The 11,521-nt window shown below is 41.0% G+C and overlaps 1 protein-coding gene across 1 annotated transcript; it reads right to left on the minus strand.

Moving 5' to 3' along the window:
- Positions 1 to 805: 805 nt before the first annotated feature.
- OXSM (3-oxoacyl-ACP synthase, mitochondrial) lies at positions 806 to 10,597 on the minus strand. The gene is made up of 3 exons (XM_069860098.1): positions 10,573 to 10,597; positions 6,678 to 7,689; positions 806 to 3,825 (listed from the first exon to the last, which is right to left on the minus strand). Exons 2-3 carry the CDS (start codon positions 7,658 to 7,660, stop codon positions 3,423 to 3,425), a joined length of 1,386 nt encoding a protein of 461 aa, XP_069716199.1. The 5' UTR covers positions 7,661 to 7,689; positions 10,573 to 10,597; the 3' UTR covers positions 806 to 3,422.
- Positions 10,598 to 11,521: the final 924 nt, after the last annotated feature.

Here is an 11,521-nt window from a genome sequence, read left to right on the forward strand (position 1 = left end):
GTTCCAGCCAATATTCCCACAGAATCCTGAGTGTAATTACTCTCCCCTCATTATAAGAGGTAAAGAGATTTGATTGTGTCCAGATCATGAACAGAAGCCCTGGAAGATTTGCCTATACTCACAAAGATACTGAAGGATCAAATGTCTTTTTGTTTCAGGTGAAATGTGACTTACTCTCAAAAACAAAGGAAGATTAATTGCATACTTAAGAACTTGAACCTGAACCTTGCTAACTTGATTGAAGTAACAGAGACACTGATAGAAAAAAGGATGTAGTCTAGGTCTTTCAAGTACCATCAAAACCCATTAGTCTGTTTTTAGGGCTACTGAAAAAGTTGAAGTTGTACATTTTCACAAGCTATTGAGCGAAGACACTCCAGGAAAATCTGTGATTACGACTTCTAGGTGCCCTTAAAAGCACTTATTATTTCCATTCTGAAGTATTCACCACTATTCCAACTGCACTTGAAACACATAGGGTTTGGCTCTCTTCAATATCTGTACTTTTATAAAGCAAGGTTACATATGTTCCAAAGTTTGAGGTGTTTATTTCTTTAAAATTATGCACATTTTCATGATTTAAACTGAGAAAATGTAGCCAAAGTTTGTGGGTTGCTTTTTTTTTTCTTTTCAGATAGTACAATCTAGTGGTAATGTATCATTGAGAAAAGAGATAAGAGAGTGAAGACGGAAAAAATGGGAGAGAGGAACAACTTACCAATTCAGTCTACATTCTTTTAATTCTCTGATACAGCAACACCTCTTTTTTGTTACAGAATGAAAATGAACACTCCACCATCATGTCCAGGCTTTGCTTCTCAGACTGTAGGTGACTCCAAGATTATAAGTCTAAATATTAAGCTTTTTAAATCCAAACTCTGCATTACGTCTCTTAATTATTAAGATGAACGAAGCACTATCAGGGAAAGCATTCTGTTTTAATATGTTAGTCAATTTGCTCACTAAATAGTTTAGAAACAGAGAAAGATCTATTTTACTTTTATGTTTGCAGCTACCATAATAGAGCAGTAATTAGCAGTAAGTAGTCCCTGATCAGCTCAGTGGGGTACGCAATAAGAAGAGATGACTCCAAACAAGTGCATAAAAATGAAACCTATAAAGACAAAATTCAAAGAGACGGGTTAAACTTTGGCTCTATTCATTTCTTAAAAAATCTTCATTCTCTACAGGGCACACTATTTACTACTGTATCTAGGCCTATTAAAATTACCCATAATCAAAACACCTAAAATAACTATTGTCACAAAGCTTTCATGGCTTAAAGGTTACCTGCAGCAGATGATTAAATTGGAATAAGCTGAAGTGAGGAGAAGGATCTTTTATTCATTTCAGTAGCTGTTTTATTTTACTGTGTGACAGTATAATCTGTCTTTTTCTGGTTGGTACACAAGAGTCTGCATCCAACACTCCTGAGGCCATGATCTCTGCTATCAGAGGGAAAGAGAAACGTATCTCCCTGTCACAGTATTAATTACAGGTCTGAAGCTATACAACAAAATTGGGTGAGTTTAGTTAGATCATACTTCAGGTCCACAATAATGCAGCATTATCTAGTCTTCCTACATTCCATGCTGAATTACAACTACCTGAAAATTATTATCTCCAGAAGAAACTTGCTGGATGATTTCTTTCAAATTCACAACTCTGCTGATAGCTCTCTCCTTGAGGCTGAATTCATTAAATCAATTCCTTTTTGCGTATAATTTTGCAGAGTAATGTTGAATTTTATATTCTGCATTTTATATTGCGTGCAATCCAGATCCTTATTCATTACAATGCTACTATTAATTATCACAAGATGAGAGGCTTGTAAGTATTTTTCCAACAGCGAATTCCCATACTTTCTCTAGTTGGTATGCTTTCACATTTTCCCATTGGTAATATATTTTACTTTCAGGCTTATTACTCATTAATCTATTTTGGACTGCATTGTTCTGTATGAGCTCATCTTCTGAAAGAGTCTTAATCATTCTCTGACTGCATTTTTCTCATCATTCTCTTTAACTTTCTATTTAGTAAAGACAGTAAATGCAAAAATTATGCTGTTCCATATCACAATTCAGATCATTTGTATAAATAATGAGGTCTTAGAGTACTGCTAAGCCTCATCCTAGCCCATTAGTAATCTCTTTCCAGAATGAATTTAACTTATGGTATAGCCACTTTACATGTCCTTTATTTTAAATCCAGTGAATTACTTTGCCTCCACTTAAATTATTCAAAGGCTAAGACTGACATTTTCAAAAAGAAAACTAGTGAAAAGTCATTTAATAAACTAACCCACAAATAGGCATGTCTGACTTAACTCACATCTGTGTTATTGATCAAGGCACTACTTAGCTAAGATGCTGACTGGTGCCAAAAGGAACAGCCTTCACATGTTCTTTGCAAGACACAACCTAAACCACTATCAATATGTCAGCTTTAAGCATAATTTCATTAATTTCATTTTCCTGTTCTCTTTCTTCCCCTTTCTTATCCTCAACATTAGACCCAGATTTATTTCTTGCATTGGCCTTTTTTTTTTTTTTTGCTAAATATTCTTTATTTTTCCAAGTTCGGCTAGTTCTGTTTTTCCATTTTGGCCAAACAACCAGGGGTTTCAGAAGTCTTTTTCCTTTCCATGTAACTATTTTTTAAATCCTCAATACCATACTTGAATACTACCTTGCTATTCTTGTCAAAAATTTCAAAATAAAACAGGGTATGACCTAATAATTGCATCCCTGGGCCACCTGGAGCATATATAGGCCACGCTGTAAGCGTTCTGCACTGTTACAATTCCACAGGCTAATTAGGTAACACAGCATATAGAAATGAATAAAGCTGAGAAGAAAATGAACACTGTCAGAAATCTTATAATCTTTAATATTATTGTCTCCTGAATGTCACCTGTGTTGAAGAATATGCATTGGTTTATGATATTTGAAAAAACTTATGATGAGGAAAAAGAAATACAAATAGAACAGGTAAAAAGAGGGACCTCAGTCATAAATCTTGTATCACCATGCAGTAAGTCATCAAGTCACAACTGTGGAGTCCAAGCTTGTTAGCCAGTCCCCCTTTAGCATAAACATTTCTGAGCAATTTCTGTGTCACATCCATATGAAAAATCTATTCTAATGAAATAAAACCACAGAATGATAAATGTCTCCTCCTCTAGTGAAGAACAAAAATTTCTCTACCACACAAAGAAGAGGCGTTTTATTTATTTTTATTAAAGTAAGTAAATGAAGTACCCACTTTTTGAAGCATTTCTGGTGTGAATGTTAGGGTGAATAAAGTTCTTATGTATCAAATGAGCAATTCTCGAAGCTGAAAGAGATCACAGGTACACACCAAGGGTGGCAGTACAGAAAATCACTGTCAACACCATCTTTCCATAACATGCACAGCGTAAGTTACACACTTCCAAAGCACAAAGTTGCATTAGTACCTCCAAAGCCAAATGAATTTGTGAGTGCTATACGCCGTTTTTCAGTTTTCCACTCCTGAGCTTTTAATGGAACATAATTGAGATCAAACTCTGCCTCTGTTTTCTCTAAGTTTAGAGTAGGTGGCAAAATTCCATGGTAACAGGACAGTGCAGTAAAAGCTGCTTCAATAGCTCCGGCAGCCCCCAAGAGATGTCCCGTTGCTCCTTTTGTTGAGGAAACTGCAACATTACGTGAGTGATCTTTAAAAAGTCTCTTGATTGCTTGATTCTCAGCAGCATCTCCTAGAGGTGTAGAAGTTGCATGTGCATTGACATATGTTATGTCTTCAGGTTTGACTCCAGAATCTTTTATTGCTGCAGACATACACCTAATGAAAAAAAGAAGATAGAATGCTCAGTTTCCCCTTATGTTTTCTTCACCAACACACATGTACAAATCAAAACCAAAAGTACGTGACCTTTTATAACGCTTATCAAATGTGAAAATTTGCATGACATTCTTTACCAGAGATGTAAATGATAAGAGTTGGATTCCACTAACTAAATACTCTGGCATCTACATTTAGCCAGCTGGGAAAGACAGTAGTGGTGAGGCCCACTACAAAAATTAGACCAGCTGCTAAAAATACCACAGCAGGGAAAAATACAAAGAGAAAAAAAGAAGATCTAGAAATCAATCTCTACAGACAAATTTATCAAGCACACTTTTCAATGTAAAATTTGAAAATGTTTGGGAGAGAAATAACTATGTGAAATCATTACAAAAATAATTATTACAAAATTATATTTCCTCCACTGAAGTTTCTCTAGTGTAGTGATATATTAATGCAACATTGAGTACAATGGTCCAAGAAATCTCCTTCCCATTGTAAGTGAAAAGAAGATTCCCTAGTTTTCACATTTTATTTGCCCCCATATTTACAGTATTAGGGAATTAGGAAAAAAAATTCCTCTATCAAACAGAAATATCGGGAAATGAAAAAAAAAATTCTGCAGTCATCCTCCTCATGAGCTTCTTTTGCATGCTTTCCAGATGCTAGAAGATGTCAAGGAGATAGCACAAATTCCTATATATAAAATTAAATTCACTGCAAGTAATTCTGCTCATCTACCCTGACACAATACATCCCATTCTGACTCCCAATGAACTGTGGACTGCCTCTATACAACATGCTTTTTATGAAAAACACAGAAGGATTGATGCAGCTCCATACTGTGATTTCCTCACTGATTTCCCACAGAAAGGAGGAGATGAATCACACATCTCTCCTTGCACACACAGCTTAAAGTATCTCTGAGCAAAGGACTACTGACTTTTTTGAAATTTATGAAAAAAAAAGTAAATAAAAGGAAGCTCACACAAAAAGATAAAGACAGCACAGGCTGCTGGACAAATTTAAATGTGTCCAGTAACTCCAGCGTGAAGCATGCAGCTTAGCTTATGTTGGAGGTCACTGATGCTCACTGTCACTAGACATTCAGGAAAAAAAAGATTACTGATCAACCATGAGGGAAGAAAAGATTAATTTAGTTAAATATGTCAGTTGCAAGGTATGTATTTACTGAAAGAGATAACAGATTAATAGCGTAGAACACACTTTATATCTACACTTCTGAGTCTGGCTTTGCCTCTCCTTTCCTGCAGGCTTATTCCAACATATGTATTAGTATCCAACTGAAGTAGTTATTAGAAGATGACAAAAAACATATTCCCCTGAAATTTTTTAATGTGGCAAATAAAATTCCTGCAGAAAAGTAAGAGAAGCATATACATTCCAGATTTAATCCATATACCACTGCAGTAACAAAATACTAGTTTGAAGACTGTATTAAAATTCATTACCTCATCTCAAGGGTGGAAAGGCTCAGCATTTTGAGGATACCAATATTAACTTTCTACTACCTCCCACTAAATTTAATTTATATGCTACTGCATACACAAAAAAATAGAAAGACTCTGTTACAATATATTGCTATATCATCTCAAGGGTAAACAACTCTGAAAATCTGAGAGAAGACATTCCCGATTACTCAACTCGCATCTAAGTCTCCAAAACAATTAAGTATGAATCAAATAGCTTAGAGGGAAACCTGGTATATCAGACTTCCTGAAAATCTGGTAACCCAGTAAAGATGCAAACACAGTTTTACAATACTACATAGAAGTCTGATCTGTTTGTGCAGTGATATATTGAATTTTGTTATTCAATATTGACATACATTTAGAATAATACAAAATAAATCTTTATTAAGATTTCAGGGCCAGCATTACCATTCAGCCTAAAGAAAGCTCACAAACAGTACATATACTTATACATGTAACTTAACTATACATGTAATTTGACTATTTCATTAGGTCAATGATAAAGGTTGAAATGCATAGCATCTGGTCAAAATGAGTATCATCTACTTGTGAATTCACAGAATCACAGAATAACCAGGTTGGAAGAGACCCACCGGATCATCGAGTCCAACCGTTCCCATCAAACACTAAATTGGTTTTGATGAGATTAAATAATCTTTACCATCTCACTAAACAGTACTAAACTGTATTTCCACTAGAACTCTCCCCCAACACTCTCAGCTGCAACAGAATGAAGAATTTCAGTATGATTGTAGCACAGGCATGTGATCTAAATACTTTGTGAAGAGCCTAAGTCTCTTCTAAATAAGAACAGCCACAATTAATGCTAACTACACATACAGTAGTTATTCTAACAAACTAGATCCTCCAAGTGCTCTATAGCTTTCATCACTTGGGATTTCTTTAGGAACACTATTCCCCTTTTCAGTCCACCACATGACCTGCTTTTGCAGTGGAGTCTCTTTTCTCTATGGACAAAAGGTACAGGACAAGCTGAATAGGTTTTATCATATCACACAAATCTTAGAAAAGAGGTTGCCATTAAGACTTACTTAAGTGAACAGCTGTAGGCACTGAGTGCAAAATGTTTTCAGGTAAAGAAAGTTTTCCTAATCTTATGCAAAGAAAGGCTGATACTAGCAAAAACTGACCTTCATGTTATTACTAAAAAAAAAAGAAAATGGGCAAAACCTTAATGGAAGCTTTTTCATTTTTCAGATTAAGTTTTCAGGCTTTCGGAATATTAATTCAAGGTTGATCAATATTCCTCTTGGAAAAGCATATAGTAACATAAACACATCTCCCCATTATAATTAACATACAAAGTTGCCATCACAATCAACATATAGTACTTACCTGAACGCACCATCTCCCTCTGGATTAGGTGCTGTTATGTGGCAAGCATCACCAGACAGTCCATAACCTAAGACTTCTGCATAGATCCTAGCACCTCTTTGTACCGCGTGTTCATGCTCTTCCAAGACCAGCACAGCAGCGCCCTCTCCCATTACAAACCCTTCTCTCTGCGAATCAAATGGTCGACAGGCCATTTTAGGGCTTGAGTTGAAACTTGTGCTGAGGGCCCGAGCTCTTGCGAATCCAGCCAAGGACAAAGGACTAATGCAAGCCTCAGTCCCTCCAGCCAACATGACATCAGCATCACCGGTGGCGATAAACCTGAAGGAGTCTCCAATAGCATGTGCACCGGTGGTACAAGCAGTTGACACAGCGTGATTTGGCCCTTTCAGTTGGTATTTAATGCTGATCTGGCCTGCTGCCATATTGACTAAAATCTTTGGGACAAAGAATGGGCTGACCTTGTTATAACCCTTTGTTTTAAATAAAGTGGCTGTATCAGAAATCTCTTCGAGCGGAACCATTCCCATCCCAATTGCCACACCGGCACTTAAGCGATCCTGTTCAGACTGAGGACACCAGCCAGAGTCCTTCATTGCTAGCTCTGCTGCACCGATGGCCATGACAGTAGCAGAACTCATGGATTTGACCTCTGACTTCGACACAAAGCTTTCTTCACTGAACTGGCCTTCTTCATTTCCCCTTGGCACACAAGCAGCCACTTTACATGGGATGCCTGCATATTCTTCCCCATCTAGTGATGCAATCCCACTATCTCCTTGGAGAAGGCGCTTCCACACAAACTTAGTCCCCACGCCAAGAGGGGACACTAAGCCAATGCCTGTAACAACTACTTTCCTTCGACAGGCAAGCAGTGACTTGCTGGAAGCTCTTCTGAGGTTTTGTAAACACAGATTTAAATTGAGACTCTGGAGACGAAGATTTGCAGTCTTTAATAGATCCCACGGGCACTGTGAGATCATGGTGGAAATCAATCACTTCAAGCACATTCCTGCAACCAGGTGGGAGGAAGAAAAGACACAAACACAACAATGAAGCAACCAATGTGAAAAATAACATTCCAAGTATGCCGAATTAATAACCTTACATAAAAGCCTATTTTCAACCCTGCTTTTCTGCAGGATGTTGTTTCTGCATCTGTAATCAGGAATAGTATGTGTTTTGGCAGACAGGGCATAGAAACACATTCACTTAGTGAATGCATCTAGTGGGCTCTTCTACCTAAAGCTGCTAATGAATATGACTTTGTACCACTGTGGGCTGCCAGGCACTGTGGTTTTGCTGCAAAACACCCCGTGGGGATTTAACCACCAGCTGGTTGGTTATATACCTCCACCAGGAGGTATAAAAAAACAAGCACTAATAGCTCCATTCTTCTCAGGAAGAAAGTGTGTGTTCACCTGAAAGTGTATGTCATACTATTATCATGTGAAGGATATGGTCATCTCAACCCTTATGTCAGGGAGAACAGTCTAGAAAATTCAGAACGGAGGGAGTCAAGAAACTCTTCCTGGTTCTGTCACCAAGGCAACTGCATATCTTCAACAAGACTCTTCATCTTTCTAGCTCCACCTACCCTTTATCACCCTTGGAGTATTTAGACTGCCAGGGAAAGGTACCTCAAGTATGCCTGAGCAAAATGTGCCATAGCACTACATCCCTTGAAGGTAAGATCAGCAGATCCCATGTATTGTAAGGCGCAACAAGTGACAGTGGAAGGCTGCTGCTGAGCACAAGCACTTCAGGTGGGATGAAAGGGCCGTGCCAAGCCATAAGGCTGCAGCCCTGCACTGCAGCTCTCTCACGTTTTACCCCAGCTACTACCAGGTCGGGAGCTGGTCTGATCACATGCATCCAGCACATTGGGACAGGGCAGAGGCTGCAGCACAGCTGAGTCAGCACCTGCAACATAGGCTGCAATTGGTCACCTGCTTTTCACAGAATCATAGAATGGTTTGGATCGGAAGGGACCTTAAAGATCATCCATTTCCACCACCCCTGCCATGGGCAGGGACAGATCAGATTCTACTGGATCAGATTACTCATAGCCTCATCCAACCTGGCCTCGAACACCTTCAGGAATAGGGGCATCCACAACTACTCTGGACAACCTGTTCCAGTGCCTCACCACCCTCACTGTAAAAAATTTCTTCCGAATATCATATCTAACCTAAATCTCCCTTCTTTCTGCTTAAAACTGTTACCCCTTGTCCTGCTCTCACACTCCCTGACAAAGAGCCCCTCCCCAGCTTTCCTATAGGCCCCATTTAATCCTGGAAGGCTGCTATATGGTGTCCCTGGAGCATTCTCTTCTCCAAGCTAAGTAAGTCCAACTCTCTTTTCACATCATAAAATAGAAAATGTGGCATCACTAGGCCTTTGGGGAAATACAGGGAGCTGTATGGGGACCATACGTGGCCACTGGGCTAACGCACTCCTGTTAGCACAGACACGCCCTTTCCTGTGGCAGCACAAGTACGCTGCAGCGTCATTAAAAATATAAAAAGCAAAAAAAAAGGTTTTAGTGATACAGATGGGAATTTTAAAGGTGCCTGCTTTAAATCCTGACCCAAATTTGTCATTTTAAGTGTCTTGAGCCAGTTAGTCTGCATTTTAGTGGATGCAGACGTCTTCAAAGCAGCGCTTGCCTAACCCTGCATACAGCTTTTAATCAAATGCCATTAACCGGGTTAAGATAATTGGGTGGCATGGTCTGACCCAAGCAACATCACATTACCTACTGCAGGCACTGAAGACAAAGATGAAGCTGGTGAGGGGGCTGGAGAACAGGCCTTATGAGGAACGGCTGAGAAAGCTGGGGGTGTTTAGCCTGGAGAAGAGGAGGCTGAGGGGAGACCTCATTGCTGTCTACAACTACCTGAAAGGAGGTTGTGGAGAGAAGGGTGCTGGCCTTTTCTCCCAAGTGACAGGGGACAGGATGAGAGGGAATGGCTTCGAGCTCCGCCAGGAGAGGTTCAGGCTAGAAATCAGGAAAAATATTTCACAGAAAGGGTCATTGGGCACTGGAACAGGCTGCCCAGGGAGGTGGTTGAGTCACCTTCCCTGGAGGTGTTTAAGGGACAGGTCGATGAGGTGCTGAGGGGCATGGGTTAGTGATTGATGGGAATGGTTGGACTCAATTATCCAGTGGGTACTTTCCAACCTAGTGATTCTATGATTCTATGATTCTACAAATGGAGGGGTTTCTCCCTCTCTACTCCAGTCTTGTGAGACCCCACCCAGAGTCCTGTGTCCAGTTCTGGAATCCCCAACATAAAGAAGGATGTGGAACTGTTGGAACAGGTCCAGAAGAGGCTGTGAAGATGACCCAAGGACTGGAGCACCTCTGCTATGAGAACAGGCTGAGAGAGTTGGGGTTGTTCAGCCTGGAGGAGGCTCCAGGGAGATCTTAGACCAGCTTCCAGTACCTGAAGGGGCGACTGGAAAGCTGGGGAGGGACTTTTTACAACAGCATGGGATGACAGGTTAAGGGAAAACGGCTTTAAATTGGAAGGGGGAAGATTTTGATTAGACATAGGAAGACATTCCTCACCAGGTTGCCCAGGGAAGCTGTGGCTGTCCCATCCCTGGAGGTGTTCAAAGCCAGGCTGGCTAGGGCCTTGCGCAACCTGGCCTGGTGGGGGGTGTCCCTGCCCATTACAGTGGGGCTGGAACTGGGTGATCTTTAAGATCCCTTCCAACCCAAACCATCCTATGACCCTCCTCGGGAACAGGAGGCTGCGGGCGGTGTTTAAAGAGCATTCCAACGCTTCAACCAGGAGTCAGACCTGCGGAGAGACCCCGGCGGGCCCCCTCTGCCGCCCCGCCCAGCTCGGGGCCGCCCTCCCACCCAGGCCCGGACCCCCAGCGGTACCTCCGCCGGCCGCGCTCCCCCCGCCCCGCCGCCGTGGGCGCTGCCTCCCTCTCCCCTTCCGATGGAGCGGGACCGCACCAAGTGGGATAAGCGGGGGGAGGGAGGGTGCGAAGGTTTTATAGCCGATTTCCGATACCACGATTGGTCAGGAGTCATGCGAGCGGATCGGTAACTCGGCGATGGGCTGCGCGGGCCGGCGGCGGGTGCACGCATAGGAAGGCCTGAGAGGTGGAAAAGGGGAGGATTTCACTTCCTGCCCCAAACCACGCCTTTAAAAGACGCCAAAAAAGATATGAACCCCCTTAAAAAACGGAAACAAACCCACGGTCTCGGTGGAGCCCCGTGCGAGCGGCTAATGCCACGGCCTTGACGGAAAGCGTGTGGTTTCCTATCGGTTTCCTTAACGCGGGAAGCGTGCAGCCCCGCATCCCGGACTCTGGGGGTGAAACCGTGTTGATACAAGTAGTTACTGTTACAAAAAGTGGGATAATTTGAGCTAAAGTAGAGTTGTTTCATCTAAAGAATTGTATTTCTTTTTGAAATTTAGACTGAATCTCCCTCACGGTTTCTTTCAAACAGTATTTTCCCAGACACTTCATTCTTTGGAGATGATAACATCTTGTGTACAGTATGATCTGTGCTGGACAGATGTCTTATTTTCTGTAATCACCTCTATTTGCAGCCTTTCTCAAATGCAAGGTCAGACGGAGCTGGCTCCAAAAGCTCCAAATTAGCAAGAGATCTGACTGTTGCAAAGTTCATAATAACATTAAACCTTGGAAAGTAATGGAATATGCATAAGTTTTGGGGGGGAAATTTATACCTATGCACATAAGTGGGAAATATATTCTGTAACTAGCTCTTGTCTTATTGCGCCTGATTGATGGAGATCACTTCTTGATGTTGCCCAGACCTGGTAAAGGATGCTTGCCATCTAAAACTCCAAAAT

The sequence above is a fragment of the Phaenicophaeus curvirostris genome, chromosome 6 (assembly GCF_032191515.1).
Source record: "Phaenicophaeus curvirostris isolate KB17595 chromosome 6, BPBGC_Pcur_1.0, whole genome shotgun sequence".
Lineage (NCBI taxonomy): Eukaryota > Metazoa > Chordata > Aves > Cuculiformes > Cuculidae > Phaenicophaeus > Phaenicophaeus curvirostris.

Excerpts from the sequence above, each read along its gene's own strand:
- OXSM (XM_069860098.1), bottom strand. The coding sequence starts at position 7,660 with ATGATCTCACAGTGCCCGTGGGATCTATTAAAGACTGCAAATCTTCGT. Across the intron at positions 3,826-6,677 it reads GAGGGAGATGGTGCGTTCAG|GTGTATGTCTGCAGCAATAA; the intron begins GTAAGTACTATA and ends TTTTTTCATTAG.